Source organism: Dermacentor albipictus, chromosome 7, assembly GCF_038994185.2.
Source record: "Dermacentor albipictus isolate Rhodes 1998 colony chromosome 7, USDA_Dalb.pri_finalv2, whole genome shotgun sequence".
Lineage (NCBI taxonomy): Eukaryota > Metazoa > Arthropoda > Arachnida > Ixodida > Ixodidae > Dermacentor > Dermacentor albipictus.
This window is the reverse complement of record NC_091827.1, coordinates 126,779,707-126,802,605: the sequence shown is the minus strand read 5'-3', so window position 1 is coordinate 126,802,605 and position 22,899 is coordinate 126,779,707. Positions and strand designations below refer to the sequence as shown.

General features: G+C 45.7%; 1 protein-coding gene across 11 annotated transcripts in view; it reads left to right on the top strand.

Annotated features, from left to right (window-relative positions):
• LOC135907090 (Kv channel-interacting protein 4-like) overlaps positions 1–22,899 on the top strand; it is a 431,449-nt gene that overhangs the window by 262,019 nt on the left and 146,531 nt on the right. The window contains exon 1 of one of the 11 annotated variants that reach the window (XM_065438757.1): positions 18,891–20,581. The exons of the other annotated variants lie outside the window; for them this stretch is intronic. Coding sequence (XP_065294829.1) covers positions 20,521–20,581 — 61 coding nt within the window. The 5' untranslated portion in view covers positions 18,891–20,520. Of the gene's footprint in view, positions 1–18,890; positions 20,582–22,899 lie in introns of those variants that run through there. 11 annotated transcript variants of the gene reach the window in all.

Here is a 22,899-nt window from a genome sequence, read left to right as displayed (position 1 = left end):
GTCTACTGAAAGAGTGACCTATGTTTCTTCCTAGTTCCAGATAATACAACAGATTTATTAACGTTAATAGTGATCTGCCAATCTTCACACCATTTGGTCAGTGATGCTGTGGCGTTATTTAAAGCTATATGGTCGATGACAGAGTTAATTTCCTGATATAGCACGCAGTCATCGGCAAAAGTCTAATGTTAAAGATATTAGCAGGAAGGCCGTTGGGACGCTTCCTTGTGGTACACCTTATGTGACATCAGCTGCTACGGATTTCTCGTTGTTAATTTCGACAAACTGAGTACGGTTAGTGAGGTAATCAGTAATCAAGTCTAAAATTGGGCGAGTTCCTAAAGTTAGTTCAAGCTTCCTAATGAAATTTAGGTGTGACACACGGTCGAAGGCTTTCGAGAAGTCTAGGAAAATAAGGTCTATTTGTTTCTGGTGATCAATAGAGGTGGTTACGTCATGTACGCGTTCAATTAGTTGAGTAACGGTAGAAAGTCCCTTTCGAAAGCCATGCTGGAAAGGTGTTGCAATTTGGTTATCTTCTAGATAGGTTATGTGCTTTAAGATGATGTGCTCAAGTAGCTTGCATATTGTGCTGGTTAGTGAGAGTGGTCTGAAGTTTAAAGGATCTGGTTTGCTTCCTGATTTAGGTATTGGTGTTATTTTCGGTGTTTTCCATTCTTTAGGAAGGGTGCAGGATGACAGGGATTTGTTAAAGAGTATTACTAAAAACTTCGCAATCCACTCGGCATATCTGCGCAGGAATGTGTTAGAAATGTTATCAGGCCCCGATCCTTTTTTAGTGTCTAAATTTAGTAGTAGGTTTAAGACTCCAGCTTCAGTCACAGCAAGGGGCCCTAGTTGCTTGCCGGTGCAGGGGCTATCGCGGGGTGCATTTCCATCGTCTGTAGGAAAATGGAACAAGAGTAGTTATTCAGTGTGGTTGCAGTATTTCGATTTTCGTCCGAGGACGGATGACTGTCACTATGTACTTTAGGATTTAAGTAATGCCAGAACTTCTGGGGAGACTCTTTTAGGAAATTTCTTAGCGTATTTGAAAAATAGAAAGTTTTAGCTATTTTGATTTTAGATTTTAAATCGTTAGTGGCTAATGCTAATTTTTCGGTTGTTCGTTGTGATGGGTGGCGTCGTTGCGTTTTTTTCAGTCACCGGACCTTCCGTTTGGCATGAATTTCAGCTCAAGTAATCCAAGGATTATTCTTTCGCGTTATTTTAGTCTTAGTAGGAACGAAATTAGTAATGCAGTATGATAGAATATTTTTGAACCTATGCCATAGAATTTCCATATCGGTATTAGTGTCATCTGAGAGTTGACGGAACAATGATAGCTCTTCAGATAATGTGTCAAGTATGCTAGTGTCGTCAGCTCGGCTGCAGTCAGTATATGTTATTGTTCGGGATGAGGGTGTAGTGTAATGAAACGGGACAGAACACATTATTAGTTTGTGGTCAGACAGACCGTCAAGTACTTCTACATTCGCGTCATGATAAGGGAAATGATTGCTCAGGAACACTAAATCTAAAATGTTAGAGCTAGTTCCTTGTACAAGGGTAGGTTATGTTAGGATCTGCGTGAGCTTGAAAGAAAGCATCGTATCGAAAACTGCTTCCGCGCAAGGTGAATGATGTTGCAGTGTACTCCAGTCGATGTCAGGAAGACTGAAGTCCCCTAGGAGTATAAGTTTGGTGCTCTTAACATGACGTTGTATGTAAGTACATAATAACTGAAATATGTCTGAATCAGAACAAGGGCTGACATAAACGCATCCAACTATGATACCGCTACTAGAAAAACAGAGTTTGTAAAAAATCGCTTCCACCCCTTCAACTTCAGGCATTGTAAGGAAACGGACTTCATCTTTTATTAACAAAGCCACGCCTCCACCACGTGTCGGTCTGTCCTCAAGAATTATAGCGTAGTTTGGGGGAATTATTTCAAAATTGTTAATGTCTTTTGTTAGCCAGGTTTCTGTATTGGCTAGGAAGTCCGGCTCGAAACACACTAGTAATGATTCAAGTTGACTGAGCTTGTTGACAATGCTACGCGCATTTAGGTTCATGAAAGTTATTTGGGACGTTGCTGGCGGCGTGGGTGAAGGGTTCGTGCTTCTGTGTCCTGGTTTATTGTTTGGTTTGAAGCCCGTGTAACAAGGCACACGCCTTTTTTACATCGTCCCAAAAATATAGCTCCCCATTTATCTTTAGTTTGTTGTAAACCAGAAAGACCTTATCACCGGATTTTTTTTGTTGCCGTGTTTCCACAAGTTCCTTTTAATGTCGCGAAAGCGGGGTGAGAAATCTTCACTAATGGCAAACGCAGTTCCCTTTATTTTGTGACAGTATCGCAAAATTTTTGCTTTGTCCCTAAAATCTAGAAGCTTCAGTATTATTGGCCTTCTTTTGTTTTCTTCTGGTCTACCTCACCTGTGAATCCGTTCGATCGCGACTTCATCCAATTTAAAGGAATCTTTGACCGCCTTTTTATTCACAGAGCGCTCCAGGGACTCGTTATTTTCATCTTCTTCTTCTGACATACCATAGACTATGAGGTTCGACCTTCTGGAGCGATTCTCGAGGTCGTCTAGCCTTAGTTGTAAGGATGACACCATCTGCTGTAAATTGGTTACCTGTTCCGTACACGAGGAAAGCTTGTCTTTTAGGAAGCTTAAGTGCTCTAATTTGTTGTCGATTGCGGTTAGTCGTTCTCCTTTTATTACCTATATGTCCTCTGCAATCTGTTGCAGCTGTCGTGAAAGTTCCGCCATATCGGGTCCAGGGTTAGTTTCAATGTCGCCGGCAAGCAATAGTAACTTTGTTAAGTACACTACGTCCGACATTGTATCGAAAAGTACCGCAGGGCAAGGCAGCACGACAAGACAACGCTCGCTAGAACGAAAACATTTTCCAAAACGCTTTCTTCCCTGCACGAGGAAGACAAGCGGATTATTCTTCTGTGCGCAAGCCCAGCTGCCGTGCCCTTTGGGTTGCGATGTCTCGTTGACCGCTTTTATGGTCCAGGTGGCCTGCAGCGCTGCTTCACACGACTGGTAGACTGCACTGTTGCTGCCGCTGGGCGTTGACGATGGTACTTCACGGAAACCATCCGAAGATTGTAGTATCGTAGGCGCCGAACAACTGTCATTCTGGCACAGAAGCAAATGGGCGGCTTGCAAGTGTTGACACGGTTGTTGGTTTTCCGCCGGTATCACCAGCAGGCTGGCGATGACCTGCACGAGGAAGACAAGCGGATTACTGATCTGTGCGCATAGAGACCAGTAGATTAAAGCTTGTTACTAATGTAGGGTCTTTACGTTGGTTCCAATTGGGAATGACAATTGTTTCTTTCCATGCAAATGGGAGGCAACCCGCAGCCCATATAGCATTGAGAAGTGCGAGTTGTGTCATTGTAATGTCACCGTGGATGTGTATAATCATGTCAGGACCTGGTGCAGCGCTCCGGCATTCGGTCAAGGGAGGTCTCAGCTTGGAGATATTCAACGGAAGGTTGTGGAGCTCTATCTGTCTGCGTTTAGGATCGATTTCTTTCAGTTCTGCTAATACTTTGTGTCTTAGGAATGCGTTGGGATAATTATTCTAACTGGATATGCCCTGGAAGTGCTCGCCAAGGGCGTGAGCTTGGTCTTCCAGGCTGTTTGCTTCGTTGTTCACTAGATGAAAAGGATATATTCCCTGCCAATTTATCCTTCTAATACCGCTGAATACTTTCGCCTTCTGAGTATATGAATTTATACCTGAACGAAATCTCTCCCACTTGCCCTCCATGCCTGTTGTCGTGTGCTTCTTCCCTGGGATTTAACACGTTTAAATTCTACAAGATTTTCAGTTGTAGAGATTTCAAGCAGTTTGCCCCAGGCTTCATTTGGATTCTTCGTACCCGTCTGCAATTATCATTCAACCAGGGGAACACTCTTTCATGTGAAGTGACATTTGTTTGACGCATGAACTTCTCGGCTGTGTCACTGATAGAAGCAGTAAACTAGGACGCGGAATGATCTGTGCTAAAATTAATTATAAAATTTTGTGATAGAAAGGTGCGTTGCTTAAAAAATTTCCAGCAGCTGAGGCTAATTTTTCAGCGAGGGACATGCGGAGGGGAGCCATGTTGTCTTAATAAATTCTGCGTGTTTGGTAAATGCTCACTGCCAACAGGAGTTTTACACGTCATTCTAAGCCAGAAAAAATAGAAGGAAAGCCAATCGGCTGGTCTATTGGTTGATATGAATCACGATGAAAACTGTAATACCTTGGTTCCTTGTTATCAAGAGGCACGCAGCAGAGTTTGCAACAACGTTTTTTATGAGTCGCCCTCTCGCGTCGCTTCGCGAGTTTCTCCACAAGGTGTTGCGAGCGTTAAAACCACCCAAGTATCTAGGGCTCCGGGATCTCGTCAACGATGTTGGAACATATACAGTAGCTAAGTTGTTAAAAAGAACTGGCCGAACAGACACCGCCTTAAGGGCCGTGTAAGGGGCCACATGTTGGCAAGCTACAGTCTTGTCTACAAGTTTTGCTACACCACCAGGAGGACGCAGCAGCGTCGTCTATGTCTTTCCGGAAAATAGTATATTGCCGGAACATGTTTGTGTAGATTTAAGATGTGTTCCCAGAACACACAGCACATTAGATTGCAATTATTTAAACTACCTTGATGTCATCTAGGTTGTGGATGACAGCTCTCACATTCCAGTGTCTTATTTGTGTATCCACATTGTTTGTGTTCTTGTGTTGTATGTGAAGACGTGTGAAGTTTGCTTACGGAGCTTTTCCAGGCACCGTAATGTGGCTTTTGTCTTTCTTGGAGCAGTCGCAAAAATCATGCCTCTCCCAAGGGGCTGAATGCGCCGTCTGGCTCGAGGATGTGTTCGTAGACTCCTGGGGGCCGTTGGACAAAAGCGGGGTCTTTTCGGGGTAGGCCTCGCCTGTAAAGGCGAGGCCTACCCCGAGGTTCGTTTGTTCTTAAAGACGAAGCTTTGCAGGGCACGAACCGAGAGGGAGGGTGGGGGGGGTGCTGAGGGCGCGGTTGAAAAGCAGTGAAAGAGTGGCGATAGGGACCAGTGGCGTAGCCAGAAATTTCGTTCGAGGGGGGGGCTCACTTCGCAGCTCGGCCTGCTCCTTATAAAATTAGTCGAGGGATCAGTATATATATATATATATATATATATATATATATATATATATATATATATATATATATATATATATGTCATTCAACAACCTTGTTTACATTTTTGTACATATGCAACGACCAGGGCAAAATCTCAATGACGCTTTCCTTTGTTAGAATGTATTGCGCAGGAGCAGCTGTTAGCGGTTGTGCATTGAGAGTAATTGCTCCGAAATTATAGTCGCAACAGAGAGCACATATAAAAAGCAGGAGTTCTGCAACATGTACGAGCGCGAGTCAAATGAAAGTGAGCCAATGCGAATATATGACAAACGGGGTACTTTATTTAAAAGTAGTCACCATGAGTATTTAGACACTTGTCCTACTAACGAGTCGCGTAATTCCCGTCTCATAAAGCTCCTTGGGTTGCTGCCTCGAAAATCTGTAAATGACTACACGTCATCTTCCGACACGAATCTGGTTCCCTTGAGCAGTTTCTTCAAATTTTACTAAATGTGGAAGACGCAAGGCAACAGGTCTGGGCTGCATGAGGGATGTTGCAGCATTTCCCACTTGAACTTTGCCAGTTTTGTAATAACCACATCAGCCACGTGGGAACAGGCAATGTCGTGAAGCAAGATTTCCCCAATGCGCAATTTTCCACGTCGTTTGTTCTTAATTGCGACACGCAGCCGATCCGATCTTTCACAATATCTGAAACAATTTAGAGTCTCTCCAGGTTTAGAAAATTCGATCAATAGTGGCCCCTAACGATCTAAAAAGAAGTCAGCGCTTTTCCGGCATAAATGACGGCCTTTGTTTACCTTGGGGGTGGTGAATTCAAATGTTTCCACTGTAAGCTTTGCCGTAGTGTTTCAGGCTAGTAGCAGCGGCACCATGAGTCATCCCCGGTCACAATTGCAGACAAAACGTCGTCGCCCTCATCTGGGGTTCTTTGACGTGCACTTAAATCTAAGTACACGGGTGTTTTCACATTTCGCCTCCATCGAAATGCCGCCGCCGTGACCGGGATTCTATTCCCCCGACCTCGTGCTCAGCAGCCGAACACCATAGCGACTGAGCAACCACGGCTTTTTCAATTGCGTTGGGGGTGATTGCACGGTGGCTTTGGCCCGGCCATGGATCGTCTTTGTAACTTTCATGTGCTTCTTTGAACAGTTTGCTACAATGCTTCACAGTGGCCAATGACACGCAATGTTCAACGCATACGGCAGCTATACGGCGAATAAATTCTTTTTGGGAAACATCTTCATTTGCCAAAAGCCTCACGACACCAAGCTGTTCAACTTTTGAAGTGTCCATTATGTCACGCAACCATATTCAACCCCGTGTATGAGAGCATTAAAGAACATTTAACCTCACCTCTGCATGTCACTTGTAAATGAGATGCGTATGTGCTACGCGCATGCCTCGAAAATAATGAACCGAGCCATTATTGCGCGCGGCGGGTTGTCTCACTTTCATATGACTCGCCTTCGAACATAAGAAATGCGAAGATACAATGGAATGTACAAATGTGGAGATACAGCTTGATACAGGGTAAAAATTGTCACGGGAAACAATGTTCACTGCGCATATGCACAAAACCTCGCAACAAGATATTTAAATATACGCATAAGTCACCAATAAATCTACGTACCTAAGAAAAAGTCACTATATATATTGCGTCGAACAAGGCAAATAAACAGGTTGCGCAACCACAGATTCACAGATCACAGCACCCCCCCCTCTCCCTCCACTCCCAAAATGTATCGCGTGCGACGAAAGGCGGCGCGCTTCCTCCCCGCTTTTCTCCCTTGCGCACACAAGACTCAGCCGCCATCGTCAGCTCACCCCCTCCCCTTCCCCCCCCCGCACGCTTTCACTCGCACATAGAGCATGCGGCGCGCGGTCACGATGTTATCGCCCTTGGCCGTTATTTATACGGAACATGAGGGCAACGACAGGAATGTGCCTGGATTCTTCATAGAGCTGCTATCGCAATAATAAAATAGTATCCGGCAACTGAAGCGTCCCGTCGCCCATTACTTTCCGCGAAAGAAGTAACAAAATCGAACTTTCACCATGCGAAAATTTGCTGCGCCGCAAAAATGTGTTCTTTTTTTGTGTGTGAGTGGGGGGCGGCGAAATAGAATAACGCAAAGGAAAGCATGTTGGCTACAATCGAATGCCTACTTTGGGCACCTAGTGTGGCTACCGAAGGAATATCGAAGAAAACGTGTGACGCTTGGTCCACAGAAAACCATACGCGTACTGCTCAGTATCCTACACCGGCGAGACAAAATTTTCCGGAGAGGTTGCGCTCAAGCGAACGCGTTGCAATCCATCGAGTCCCCGCAGTGCTGGCGGCGAGCGACTATGCATTGTTTCTTTTTCTCGTCTGCTAGCCAGAAAGCGTCCAAAACTCTGCCAGGCGAAAATGCAGTCGGCCAGAGAAGAACAAACGCGCATCCAAGTAGGCCGCGCGGTGTCAGGATTGGGGGCTCAATACCATCGCCCGTGGTCCTTTGCCGAGATTGGAGTACAGCATGAATACGAAGGTAGCTGGCCCATGCCGTCGTCCAACTTATTTACGCTGAGGACGTTGATGAAGTGAAGAACTGCTTCTCATCGAGAACGAGGAATATGGGTTTATTTACAGAAATTAAATCAGTCTAACGTGACTGCTTGAGAAAAAGAGTGTCAGTCCAACATAACTGCAGGAGAGAAGTGAATCAGTCTAACATGACTGCTCAAGAGAAGTGTGTCCAGCATTCGCACAACAACAGTTTTTATACACCCGGTCCACCGGCCATACGAGGCGGCGACTGTTGGTTTACTCATCACCAACCTGCCGCCCCTCCGCAGAACAGTTTACGTACACAAAGGCACACACATTCCGATGCCCGACGATGGCGTTGGAGGGGTGCCGTTCCGGCAAGTATCGGTGCCAATCGTGGGCAGCTCGCTGTCTTGCGTCTGGCCGAGGCATGGGAAGCACCAAAATACGGCTTTCCCGCGGCAGCTTGTTCATGCGTATCAGATCAGGTCCGCGCTGGAGAACTCCGGAACCATTGTTCGCATACCGAACTCGTTCCGTCACAATGTCGATGGGGCTGGTGGAAGGAGGCGGTTTTCAGCACAAAGGCCGCTTCTTCGAACGCCTCCTAGCTGCAGCGACGGTGAGTGGGGGATGCGCGTCTTGTCCCCCAGTCGTAACTGGGTGGCAGTCTTGCCTTGCAGCTCGCCATTCTTAACAGCGGTTATCGATGCAGCACGAGAAAAATGCACGCGCTCTGGCTGGATCGGCAGACCGTGGGTTGCGAGAAAAAAAAGAAAAAGAAATGAGAAAGAGGCTCAATATATCTTCGCGAATAAAAGTCTAGGTAGAAAAATAAATAAGAACTTATTTACAATGGTGGCTTTAGTGTCTTGACATGGATGCTTTGGCGCAGGTGAAAAAAAATGTTTATATTCTTTTCTGTGACCTGAGGGCACAAATGAACCACCACAACGCTTGTCTGATAGTGTGTTGATTTGGCTTGTCTCGTTGTATGGCCCGATGTACGACTTTAGAAATGTCGATGCACCTTTGGCGTCAAATGTTTACAACAGCATTAAACCCACAAAGTTCCGGAATTGAAACTCTAAAGCACGACTTTGAAAATGTCAATGGACCTTTCGCATCAAAATGTTATGAGAACTTTATACCCACAACGTTTCAGAATTGAAATCCAAGCGCTCCGTAGATTCCGCGGCCTCCGCGAGATGCCCAGACGAGCCCGCTCGCCTTCAAAACGCCCTTGAAATTTGATGCCCGGTGGGGCTCCTTGCGTTACGGTATGTGACTCCCGATGCATGGGCGTTGCCCCGAAATCCAGCCCGATTTAGCAATGTTCGAGCTAAAATGTCTTTTCGAGCGTGAATTAAGGACATTCTAGACAAAATCGAGCATGATTTCTGGCGCCGGGAGTTGTTCTGGTCGGCGGCACATGACAGCACGAAAAAATTTCGGGGGGGGGGGCTGAAGCCCCATAAGCGCCCCCCCCCCCCTGGCTACGCCCCTGATAGGGACATTTCCGAGGTGAACACTAGCTTCTGTCATGGGGCGAGCAAAAGCAAAGCTCGCAGAAAATGCCCACGTGCGCAACCTTGTCATATTAGCAGGTGCGCTAAATGACGTCCTAAACAGGAAAGGGACAGGACTAGCCCAGCGCTTGGGGAAGGGGGTGGACGACTTGCGCGAGCTATTCCTTCAGGTGCAGATCGTGGTGTGAACGGTGCCGGAGGTGCCTGTATGTGACAGTCACGTACAAAGAGCCGTAGTGGCTGCTAATGAGGCGATATGGAAAATGAGCCGAGAAAAAGGCTTCGAAGTTGTCGAAGTAAACAGGGAGGTGAGAAGGTGTGGTGGCTTTCGACGAGACGGGATCCTCTTCAATTACTGGCTTGTACGAGAAGTGGACTGGCGACTTCCTCGTCTCGATCTTGCTTCTTTAGGAGGCCCACGGGCGCTCAGAAGGCCAGAGTAGGTAGTAATGAAGAAGGTCTCCCAAGGGAACCTCGGTATAGCATCGCCGTCAGTAACAGAAAACGAACGAAATCAAGAAAGAGAGATCGCCATGCAATAGGCTACATAAACATGCAGGGCCCCAGAAGAAGGGAAAAGTGGGCAGAGATTGAGGAGCAGTTAAATAGAGAACAAATAGGGGTGTTTGAGGTTACAAAGACGCAACTTAGCGACTCGGAAGAGCCGCCAGTGATTGAGAGTTATGGTTGGGAAGGAGGCAACAGAACTAAGTCGGAAAGAAAGGGAGGAGGAGTGGGAATGCTCATTCATCAGGGAGCCAAATAGAACAAAATAAATTCAAAATGTCAAGAGCATCTTTGGTTATCAGGTACAATGAGTGGGAAAAAACTTGGCTTGGCGTTACGTATTTGTGGACCGGAAATAATTTCCGGTCCACAGTGGAATGAAATGAGTTAGTGGAATGAGTAAGCGCTGATATCAAGGGTTACGGGATTGGCGCTGAAATTATCATATCAGGTGACATGAATGCCCACATGCATGATTTAGATGGCTATACTGACAAGAAGGGGAAGTCAATGCTAAACCCTTGTGGACAACATAACCTCGTTATCATGAATACAGGGCCTACGTGTGAAGGGCAGATCACGTGGGAAGTGGGATACCGGCAGTCAACCATTGATTACTGTCTGATGAGAGAAGGAATTCATGATAAGTTGATAGAAATGGTCATTGATGAGGAATTGTTTAGCAGCATAGGGAGTGAGCATAAACGCATCATTTGGAAAATGGGATACGTAGTTGGGAAAGAGAGCAAGGAGTGCAAAATGGCCTGTCCAAATTTGAACACTGAACAAATAATAAATATTGTCACTAGAGTGGAGGAAGAACTTGGCGAACGGCCAAATAAAAAGTCAAAATATAGTGACCTTCTAAGTGTCATAACGTCAGAAATAGGAAAAGAGAAACAACATGGTCGTTGGAAAGGAAAAAAGAAACCGAAAAGCTGGTGGAACAGGGAGATACGAGAAGCGATAGCCGATCGACAAAAGCATCCCGAGAGCACAGGCAGGCAAAGAAGGCGCAGTTGCCGCAGGCTGAAGTAGCCAGTAAATGGGAAATCTTCCGGAAGAAAATGTATATGGGTCAAATACTGGTGCAAGGAAAATTAAAATGTGAAAGTGAATGTTGGTTTTCATAAATACGAGAGAAAAATAAGGCGACACCTAGAATATTTTCGAACCACATAAAACTATTAGGCAGGAAGTCCACAACAATACGGCAACATATCCTAGACGGAAATCAATACAGACCGGAAGGAGAAGCGGCAATAAATTACATCCGAAGAATAACAGCCGAATCTTTCTAACGCAACGACGAGGTTGTATTTGGAGAAAAAAAAAGAGCATGAAAGAGACCCAGGTGGAAAAGGAGCTGGTGCTCACAAATTTCAACTGCAAGAAAGCCGAAGAGAAAATTCCTAAGCGCACAGCCACAGGGCTAGACGAGGTTCCCGTTAGGCTGAATAATGAACTAGGACCAAAAATAAAGGAAGCTCTGGTGAAAGCAGTGGAAGAACAACTTTAAAAGATAGATGGATACCAGACAGTTGGCGACAAAGTATGATTAATTTAATTTATATAGGTAAGGGGGAGAAAGATAGAATTCAGTCGTATCGACTGTTGACCATTACATTGGTAATATATAGGCTAGCAATGCAGGCAATCAAATTAAAATTCAAACGTGGGCAGAGAATAATGGCATTTTGGGAGAACTTCAGCATTTCTTCAGAATAACTAGGCGTTTAGATAATAACTCATTTGTTCTTACTGAGAGTATTGAAATATCAAAAGTAGAAAGCAGACTGTTATATGTGGCCTTTTTTGACATTACAGGAACCTATGACAATGTAGACCACAAAATTTTGTGGGATATTCTGGAAGGAGAAGGCTTAGGTGACAATTGGCTACAGCTTTTGAGAGAGATTTACCTAGAAAATACTGTTTGCGTTGAAGGGGAAGGGTTGTGGAGCGAGCAGAAAGTTCATATCAACAAGGGACTGAAAAATGTACGTAAGTCGCTTTTACACGAAAACCAATGTCTCGTTATCCAGTATGCATTAATGGCCAGCCTAACTCCTACAAGAGAAATCATCGGTTTTTGGGTGTCATTGTGGACCGGGACCTCTCTTGGAGCCCTCATGTTGCCCAATTGATGAAGCGCACATCTATTGTTCATGTCTTCAAGTTTATCGCCGGGAAAACATGGGGATCGTCAGTGGGATCCGTGTTACAGTTATATCGAGCACTCTTTATCGGAATGCTACGTTATAGTTCTCCCGTGCTTGCTAAAACATGCAAGTCAAATCTTCGAAAACTACAGAACGTGCAAGCGCAGGTACTACGTGTTTGCCTAGGACTTCCGCGGAGCGCCTCAACAGCAGGAACCATTATAATGGCTCGAGACCATCCGATCACGACTTAAATTAGCATCGACACGCTTAGGGCCCATGTTCTAAAGTTTCACGCATGCAATCAAGTTTTCTTGCCTGCGTGGCAGAACGACGACCACAGGCGTCCTTCTCCAATGAGCTCAGCATCCATCGTGCCTGTCTACCATCGGGCTTCACACCCTCAGCACGTTCAACCTCAGCTTTGTGGTGTTTAGAACAACCTCAAGTGCGTCTCACGGTTCCAGGGATACGAAAGAAGACCGACCTGCCTACCTTGGCCCTGAAGCAAGCCGCTCTGGATTGTTTGAACACTTTCTACTTAGACCGAGTCCACATATATACGGATGGCTCTTCCACTCAGACCAGCTCCACCGGCGCAGTGGTTATACCATCACAATCAATTAGCGTCCGATACAAGATATCTCACGTGACAACATCGACCGGATCGGAGCTTGTTGCCCTCCGAGGTGCCGTTGATTACATTAACAACCAACCCGCTAATCGGTGGGCAATATTCTGCGATTTGAATGCGGCCTTACAATGTCTTCTGTCATCTCTTCGTCGCGGGCCGTGTGAACAACTAGTGTCGGAGAGGCGAGAAATGCACCATCGTATGATAGCGAAAGGACGCGAAGTCGTGTTTCAGTGGCTGCCTGGCCATTGCGGTATCTCCGGCAACGACCTCGCTGACGAAGCTGCTAGGAAAGCACAAATAGGAGCAACCCTTGTTTCTGTACCGTTATCGCGGACCGACGTAGCCCAACACCTAAGCAAGGTAGCACACCTTATGAAATTAGAGAAGTGGCACACACCTGAATTCATCCAAGAACGATTGCGTTCCCTCGTCCCCTCTATGCAACTGCGGCTGTTACCAGGGCTTCTGCGAAATGAGAAAACAATGCTGTGCCGCTTACGCTTGGGAATCGCATTCACCAATGCATATACGTTTTTGATTGGAATGACTGACAGCGCCGACTGTAATGCCTGCGGTGGCGAGGAAACTATCGAACATCTACTGTGCTACTGCCCATCTTTTCAAAACGAAAGACATGACCTCTGCACAGCTCCTAATCAGCTAGATAAAACACCGTTCACCTTGAAGAAGATCTTGGGACCATGGCCTCGCATATCGCAGCTACAAAAGGCCACAAAAGCTCTGCTGCGATATTTGAAGGCTACTGGATTGAGTCAGCGTCTGTGATCCGGACTGAGTGACCGAACGATATACCCAGTAGACTTTCTCTTCTTTTAATCTTTCCGTCCCCTTTTCCCTTTCCCCAGTGTAGGGTAGCCAACGGGACTCTGTCCTGATTAACCTCCCTTCCTTTCCTTTATCATTTGCTCTCTCTCTCTATTGCACTAAAAATTTTCCCCTAGAGTCATTGCAGAATAGAATGTGCTGTCTTATGGTATTGTAAACTCTCCTTTTATCGGCCTGTTCGCATACAGAATCAGAGATTTAATGTTTGTTGACTCGTAATCGTGACTACTATTCACTTGTTATTCTAGCACGCGCTGTGGCTTTTTTCGTAGTTTTGTTTAGTAAGTTACATCTGCTTCTGACTGTATTCGTCAGTGATTGCTTTTGACAAAGGTTAGTGTTATGTTTCCACCCCTGCAACAGCCCTACACGTGGCTATTTTGTTGAACTTGGTCTTCTAATTGTACAAACATAGTATGAACATTGAGTGTTTTCATATGTGTGATATGTCCGTCGCTGTAATAGGCCAACACAGGGCTGGCAGTATTAATGAACTACCGAACGAAAGAACGAAAAAAATGAATGAATTTACGAGAGTAACCATCCCCATAAGATGGCTTTTGCCTAAACTTTCTTCTTTCTCACGCCCTTTTCTACGGGCGCCCGCCTCCTTTCCCGCCAGCAATGGCGTCCTCCATTCTTTTGTCGGCATTTGTTTCATCCTACACGGCCAACTTACAACGAAAACTTTGCGTGTTTTTCGTTTCGCGGGAAATACCGAGTCCTTCGCGCTGCTGCTGCTCGCCTCAAGTGAGACGCGGAGGTGCTACACGTTTGGCGCCATCTGGTGCTGCAGGGCTTCGAGAACAGCACACGTGGGCATTCGTTTATATACTCAGCTCTTTTCGCGGCACATTTTAAAATGTTACATTGGCACAATCAACACCCCATGACCTTAGCACCGTGCTTGTCTCCCTGAAATGATGATTCTGTCTGGGAATTTCTATTTCGGACATGTCGCGGTTATTTACGCAAACTTCAGTGGTGTTTCGAGATTCATGCAAATGCCGTGCAGCCGTGCTTAAGCTTCTGAACTGCCATGATTTTCATGACACCACTTCAATGGCCGCCTTCCAAATGAAAATGAGTTCGCTATCCTCAAGCACATTAACAGGGAAAAAATCGATCAGCAGAAAAGCAACTGAAATTGTCCAGCGCCGCCGCCACCGGCCGCCTTTAGATGAATGCGGCTGCTTCAAAGCATTGCTACTTGCACAATGTTTGCTACTTTCCACCACCGGTTGTAACCGATGTGCAAGGCACGTCGGAGACCGAAGTCCGAAAGCCTGACTTATCAGAAAAAGCACTTGCGCAGTCATACTGACGTACACTGAAAAGGGAAAGACAGGGAGCGTAACAGGGCTAAGCCCAGTCGGTTGGCATGCACTGGCGAAGGCGTAAAGGTGAAACATTATGAGAAGGAGAAGCGATAAAAGCTGGCATGCACACAAGCTAAATGCTTACAAAGACGGCGCCGAATAAAACAACACACGAAGAAGGGGGACATGAGACAGCACGTGCTGTCTCGTGTCCCCCTTCTTCGTGTGTTGTTTTATTCGGCGCCGTCTTTGTAATCATGCTTAACCAACTAGTCCACCAACACATGCTAAGCTAAATGCACAATATTTCGGTCTGTCGCAAGTGGTCACGTAGGCTAGCCTGCCTGAGAAAGTGGAGCAGTGCTTTTGTGGCTTCATACATCGTAGTTGTGCCAGCCTAATGTCGCAGAATAGTTTCCGTTAAAAGGCTGCCATTGAAGTACCTCAAAGGCGAGGCGAAGGACAAGGCTGTTATCACCATGTGCAGTCATGTAATACAAGCGCTTATGTTCCTTCTTTGCAACAAATGCAGTTAGCAGTATTCACCCGTTCAACTAGAAACGAATAAGCGTTAATAAACGACAGTGTACTCGCAGGCGAAACAACAAATTTCCTCATCGTTAAGACTTGGTAAAAGTTGTACGTCCACGTCGCATGCGTCGTAGACAGGTCGCAGGTTTGACTGTTGCCTTCAGTATGTTTTTTTTCCTGTACTTTTCTTTCTCTTTTTAAATATTAGTTCTACATCTCGATTAATAAACGAGGGTATCTTTCCCAATATTTTTTTTTGGCTTCGTACAGCTGATCTTTGGCTGGTTTCTAATAGCTGATGCGATGTGCTCTGCTAGACAAAAATGGACTAGTGTGGGTGTGGGTATACTATAGATCCGAAAAATACTGCCTGAACTCTGCTTTTTGTAGTAGTGTTGTTCATCATCATCATCATCATCAGGCTAGTAACGCCCACTGCAGGGCAAAGGCCTCTCCCATACTACTCCAACTACCCTGGTCATGTACTAATTGTGGCCATGTTGTCCCTGCAAACGTCTTAATGTCATTCGCGCACCTAACTTTCTGCTGCCTCCTGCTACGCTTCCCTTCCCTTGGAATCCAGTCCGTAACCCTTAATGACCATCGGTTATCTTCCCTCCTCATTACATGTCCGGCCCATGCCCATTTCTTTTTCTTGATTTCAACTAAGATGTCATTTACCCGCGTTTGTTGCCTTACCCAATCTGCTCTTTTCTTATCCCTTAACGTTACACCGATCATTCTTCTTTCCATAGCTCGTTGCGTCGTCCTCAATTTCAGCAGAACCCTTTTCGTAAGCCTCCAGGTTTCTGCCCCATATGTGAGTACTGGTAACACACAGCTGTTATACACTTTCCTTTTGAGGGATACGGGCAACCTGCTGTTCATGATTTGAGAATGCCTGCCAAACGCACCCCAGCCCATTCTTATTCTTCTGGTTATTTCAGTCTCATGATCCGGATCCGTGGTTACTACCTGCCCTAAGTAGATGTATTCCCTTACCACTTCCAGTGCCTCGCTAGCTATCGTAAACTGCTGTTCTCTTCCGAGACTGTTAAACATTACTTTAGTTTGCTGCAGATTAATTTTCAGACCAACCCTTTTGCTGTGCCTCTCCAGGTCAGTCAGTATGCATTGCAATTGGTCTCCTGAGTTACTAAGCAAGGCAATATCATCAGCGAATCACAAGTTGCTAAGGTATTCTCCATCAACTTTTATCCCCCATCCTTCCCACTCCAGGTCTCTGAATACCTCTTGCAAACATGCGGTGAATAGCATTGGAGAGATCGTATCTCCCTGTCTGACGCCTTTCTTTATTGGGATTTTGTTGCTTTCTTTGTGGAGGACTACGGTGGCTGTCGAGCCGCTATAGATATCTTCCAGTATTTTTACATATGGCTCATCTACACCCTGATTCCGTGATGCCTCCATGACTGCTGACGTTTCGACTGAATCAAACGCTTTCTCGTAATCAATGAAAGCTATATATAAGGGTTGGTTATATTCTGCACATTTTTCTATCACCTGATTGATAGTGTGAATATGGTCGATTGTTGAGTAGCCTTTACGGAATCCTGCCTGGTCCTTTGGTAGACAGAAGTCTAAGGTGTTCCTGATTCTATTTGCGATTACCTTAGTAAATACTTTGTAGGCAACGGACAGTAAGCTGATCGGTCTATAATTTTTCAAGTCTTTGGCGTCCCCTTTCTTATGGATTAGGATTATGTTAGCGTTCTTCCAAGATTCCGGTACGCTCGAGGTTATGAGGCATTGCGTATACAGGGTGGCCAGTTTCTCTAGAACAATCTGACCACCATTTTTCGACAAATCTGCTGTTACCTGATCCTCCCCAGCTGCCTTCCCCCTTTGCATAGCTCCTAACGCTTTCTTTACTTCTTGTGGCGTTACCTGCGGGATTTCGAACTCCTCTAGGCTATTCTCTCTTCCAAGATCGTCGTGGGTGCCACTGGTACTATATAAATCTCTGTAGAACTCCTCAGCCACTTGAACTATCTCATCCGTGTTAGTAACTATATTACCGGCTTTGTCTCTCAACGCACACATCTGATTCTTGCCTATTCCTAGTTTCTTCTTCACTGTTTTTAGGCTTCCTCCGTTCCTGAGAGCCTGTTCAATTCTATCCATATTATAGTTCCTGATGTCCGCTGTCTTACGCTTGTTCATTAACTTAGAAAGTTCTGCCAGTTCTATTCTAGCTGTAGGGTTAGAGGCTTTCATACATTGGCGTTTCTTGATCAGATCTTTTGTCTCCTGCGATAGCTTACTGGTTTCCTGTCTAACGGCGTTACCACCGACTTCTATTGCGCACTCCTTAATGATGCCCATGAGATTGTTGTTCATTGCTTCAACACTAAGGTCCTCTTCCTGAGTTAAAGCCGAATACCTGTTCTGTAGCTTGATCCTGAATTCCTCTAGTTTCCCTCTTACCGCTAACTGATTGATTGGCTTCTTGTGTACCAGTTTCTTCCGTTCCCTCCTCAAGTCTAGGCTAATTCGAGTTCTTACCATCCTATGGTCACTGCAGCGTACCTTGCCGAGCACGTCTACATCTTGTATGATGCCAGGGTTCGCGCAGAGTATGAAGTCGATTTCATTTCTAGTCTCACCATTCGGGCTCCTCCACGTCCACTTTCGACTAACCCGCTTGCGGAAAAAGGTATTCATTATCCGCATATTATACTGTTCTGCAAACTCTACTAATAACTCTCCTCTGCTATTCCTAGAGTCTATGCCATATTCCCCCACTGACTTGTCTCCAGCCTGCTTCTTGCCTACCCAGGCATTGAAGTCGCCCATCAGTATAGTGTATTTTGGTTTGACTTTACCCATCGCCGATTCCACGTCTTCATAAAAGCTTTCGACTTCCTGGTCATCATGACTGCATGTAGGGGCATATACTTGTACCACCTTCAATTTGTACCTCTTATTAAGTTTCACAACAAGACCTGCCACCCTCTCGTTAATGCTATAGAATTCCTGTATGTTACCAGCTATTTCCTTATTAATCAGGAATCCGACTCCTAGTTCTCGTCTCTCCGCTAAGCCCCGGTAGCACAGTACGTGCCCGCTTTTTAGCACTGTATATGCTTCTTTTGTCCTCCTAACCTCACTGAGCCCTATTATATCCCATTTACTACCCTCTAATTCCTCCAATAACGCTGCTAGACTCGCCTCACTAGATAACGTTCTAACGTTAAACGTTGCCAGGTTCAGATTCCAATGGCGGCCTGTCCGGAGAAAGTTCGTGTCCGTGTTGTTCATTGCAGCATTATTCTCAACCGAACTGTTTTGCAACAATAATAGTAGTCAAACGAGTTAGAAAAAACAACGGTGCAGTTTTTTTTCACGCACGGCTACCTGATAAAATTTTAACGTACGACTGATTCGATTCTTGTGCGGTAAGCCGTCGTATCCACCCTCCACTATTTTGTTCGCTGGATCGTAGCGTTCTGATAAAGGCAAACAACCATTATGTGCAAATGGATTGCGGCTGCTCCGTTCGCTGCAGTCTCCCACGACATTTCCGGCGCGCGATTCACGGTAGGGGCGGGCTCTCCCCCCTGGGCCCAGTGTCGGCTCACGACGGCGGACCCGAGCGCGCGGCGGCGAACTGCAGTTGTCGCGTGGAGGCGCGGGTGACGAGCGGCGAATCCTTCGAGCGGACCGACACGAAGGGGGCGCACGTGGTGACCTCGAACACTTCGGCGACAGTTCTGGGGCCAGCACGCTGACAGCGGACGGGCGAGAAAGTGTCACGCAGCCCAGTAGCGGTGAGCTCAACGGGCGCCTTTGACTCGCTGATTCTCCATGAAGGAAACTAGCCGTCGCATAGGAGCTGGTGGTGGCTTTAAGTGCGCTCGGAGAGTCTGCATCACAGCACTGCCCCTATGTCTGAAGAAGAGCAGCGTAATGTTGGTTTGATGGAAAACAGTCACTACGAAGTAGGAATTTAAAATAGTGGTACAACCGATAGAGCTTTTTGCCAAGTAACATTGCCACTCTTATTTAGCAGCAAATTCAAAGCTGGCGACCAATCTCGAGGAATTACATATCACGAGAATCTGTGGGCGAAGACATCCGCTTCACGATCGCCCATCTTCATTGCCACTACGAATTGAAGCAGAGATGCGCAATTTAGTGCAGACTCATCGATCTGTCATTCCTGAACGCTCCGTTGCTTATTCTTTCTCACTTTTTTGCGATTAGAATTTGTGCACCATAGCATCCTTGTTGAAGCTGGACTGACTGCAATTGTATTGACAGCGCTTCGACATTTTTCGTGGGATCAAAAACTGGACTTGGGCAAGAATCACACTAAGGACTTGTCTGAAAAAAAGGTTCTGTTGTTGCTTAGTGGTTCATGAAAAGAGCTCCCTCTTTCGTTCACCACGTCCAAGAGAAGCCAAGTCCGAGGATTTCAGCATTTTGAACCGTTGGTATTGTTGCATAGAAGTATAGAAGGGCGCTGAGTTTTGCGACAAGCACTGACACCTATATAAGTGTTGCTTTCGTTCTATTGTACCGCCTTGTCAGCTGGTACATAAACATTGTCCAACAAACATTGTCAGCTGGTACATAAACAAGGAGAGGGTGCCAGACGACCGCGCAGCTCCTGATGCCAGTCCTCGAACGTCATCGGCCCTTTTGGTTCTCGCCGTCCCAACCGAGTCACGGGCGAGCTGCCTGAAGTCAAACTCCGCGATTTCGTCCAACGTTGTTTCCACGAGCTTTCCTTGTGATCGTGCATGCGCAAAATGAAGCTGCGAAGGATTAGGTGCCTCGGTGATCGTACAATACACCAACTCGCACTAATAGGGCCGCGTTTGCCGAATCATTCGAACAAGGAAATCATCAACGGCGCGTCGATGAAAGGGTTCAACTAGGGGGCTTGTATGCTCCAAGAACTAAGGGGAGCCGCAACGAGCCGCCCTTGGCAGGCGAAGGTAGACAACGGAAATTTTCCTCTTTGTTCTATGGGCGCATTTCGGGAGGCTGCATATCGAAGATTGTGGGTGACTAGGGAAGATGCTACTGTGTAAAGAAGAAGGAAAACTCAATGCCCAATCTTAAAGCACGTTGCAAAGGATGATGCGTGATGAAAGTGACTAGTTTAATTGTGGAAATGCTATCAGGTTTTCATTATTACAGTATTATCGTGCGCGCTTGATTTCCTCCAACCGTGGCTGCTGGTTAACCGAAGCCAAATAGTTACTTATCGGTGGTAGTGTGCTGAACAGTGCGTCTCAAACGAGCAGGCTGCGAACCATGTTTGCAAGCGGTGCCCGCAGAGCAATTGAAACCATCGGCTACAGAGGGAAGAAGAAAGGTGAGTAAAATCGACGCGCGCATTCTATTAAGTGACGGAAATCAGCATCTGTGTCATTTTTTAAAACATTTTTTTACTATGTTATCACAAAAAAATGGCACTCAACTAGGATGCAATTCTTGGGAACAGATACTTTCGACATATAAACACACGAGGAGGGGCAGGGCGCGGAAACAGAGGGAAAGAGAGAGAGAGAGAAAACAGAACACTATTCTGAGTATAACGTGCTTCTGGTGAATGATAGCGACAACAAGAATTAGAGATATTTTAACGAGCACATGATGATATTATTTGGAGTATTCAAGCTTATGCAATGAAGATGTTCCTCTGTATTAAAACGCGCAATTTTTCCTTGACTATTCGCAAATAACCGGAATTGTGCAGAAATTCTGTCCATCGCACATCAAAGAGGTATGGGATATATAAGGAATATTATGGTACCTACAACAACGCGGCAAGCCCACTGCTTGAAAACAGTGTTGAGATTTTTTTTTAACTTCACAGCTTTTATCGGGGCCCTTTCACGTAGCATATTTTCATGATAATAACCAATTGAGCTTGACAAATCATTTTGCATTTGCATTTCCCCGTTTCAAGAAATATTACTACCCTTGAAGGCTGTCCTCTTAATTACTCTGAATGAAGTACCCACCGGAGAAATCAGAAGCTTCTAACGTGATCCATACTCGTTCGGACTATTTTCTAATTTAGAGCTTACAGATTGCTTTCTTTTGCACAAATAACATATACATAGTTTTATTACCCGCCACATTATCAAAATTAAGGTTTAGGAACAGTAATGTTGAGATAAGTATATCTTTTTTTGCGATTGCAGATTGGAAAAACGCTGGACTGTTCCCAACAGCAGCAGTAATCGCAAGCATCTAAAGAATGCTATAGGCACATATATTATGTCAGCAGTACTTTTTAATGGAGCTACAGCTGTTATCGACCACCAGTAGGTGGCCTACTAGCAAATTTTAATGAGCGTACATTCTGAGAGGGAACTAACTACAGCTACGCGATGAGGTTAAAAAAAAATCAATGTCTGGCTGACGTGCCTTTTCTCTCAGTTTGTCGGCTCCACTTGAAGCACAAAAAGAGGGGTGATAGGTTTGTCACACTGTGACGATTTTCCCCCGCCCCTTTCAGAGAATCCTTGCAAGAGCCCTTGAAATACGGATGCGCCGGCGCAGGCGAGGCCCCTGTGGCTCTGCAGTGTACGACCGCACTGCGGCGTGCCCACCACCACTGCTCTCGTCGCTGTTCCTCCCGCGTGCGTTCTCAGGGCCGATTGTTTTCTTACATGCCCTCTTCTGGAGCGCTTCCACTCGTCCTAACTGCGCTTTCGGTACCCTTTTCCCGCCACCTAACACATAGACACACAAAGGAAAGGAGTAAGAGCAATGGGCTTTCTGTTCCCAATCAAGGCAAGAAAATCAAAAGGAGGAAATAAAAAATATAGCCGGTGGAAGCCTACCGAACCCTTATTCACGGCACTGTAGTCAAACTACAATGCAGGAGGTGATGCGTCAACAGCGCAGTACGAGAACCAATGGCTTCGTGCAGATAATATGATGCCTGTAAGCATGAGACTCAAAACTAATGCCAGCAGCTTACGAATCCATCCCTGGGCGCCAGCTTTACTTCATTATTTACAACGAATTCGGTTTCCACTTTTCTCGCAGTTACGACTGTACTGCAACATGCCAAAACTACGAAACAGTATGCCGTTGTTCGAAATGACCATTATTTACATTTTTTTTCCAAGGATCACCTAAACCTAAAGGTATCAATTGATATTATGACGCTAAAAGCTTATATGCTACGCATGTCCTGTGACTGCAAAAAAGCAACCATGCTTACACCCCGGCTCCTGCCGCGCTGTTGACCAGCATAGAACTCACTGCTTCAAGAATGTCCCATTTTTTTATTGTCACACTCTATTTGTAAGGTGTCACTCCGGAATAGCCATTACACTTTGTCATTGCGCTCTTGATCGCGGAAAATTTTGCTCCAGCGAAGGGGACATCAGCGTTAAGAGCGATCCATTTCGTTGCCGTCCATTTGAAATATGCTCATGTTTGTTTTCGGCACTGTTATGCGCTCCTGCTAGTTTTTCTTCTTGTTTATTAGACAGAGAAGGCTTCAACTTCTTAAAGGCATACTCATCGCTTCACAAAAACTTCTTTACTTCACTCCAGGGAAAAAAATATGTGAAAAGATAGCTGCAAGGGCCTGCCACCGCTTTTAATGGTTTTCTTTCTTCCAAACAGCTCGTTTATTCGGAAGCCAACGCAGGGTAATCTGTCTCGGCT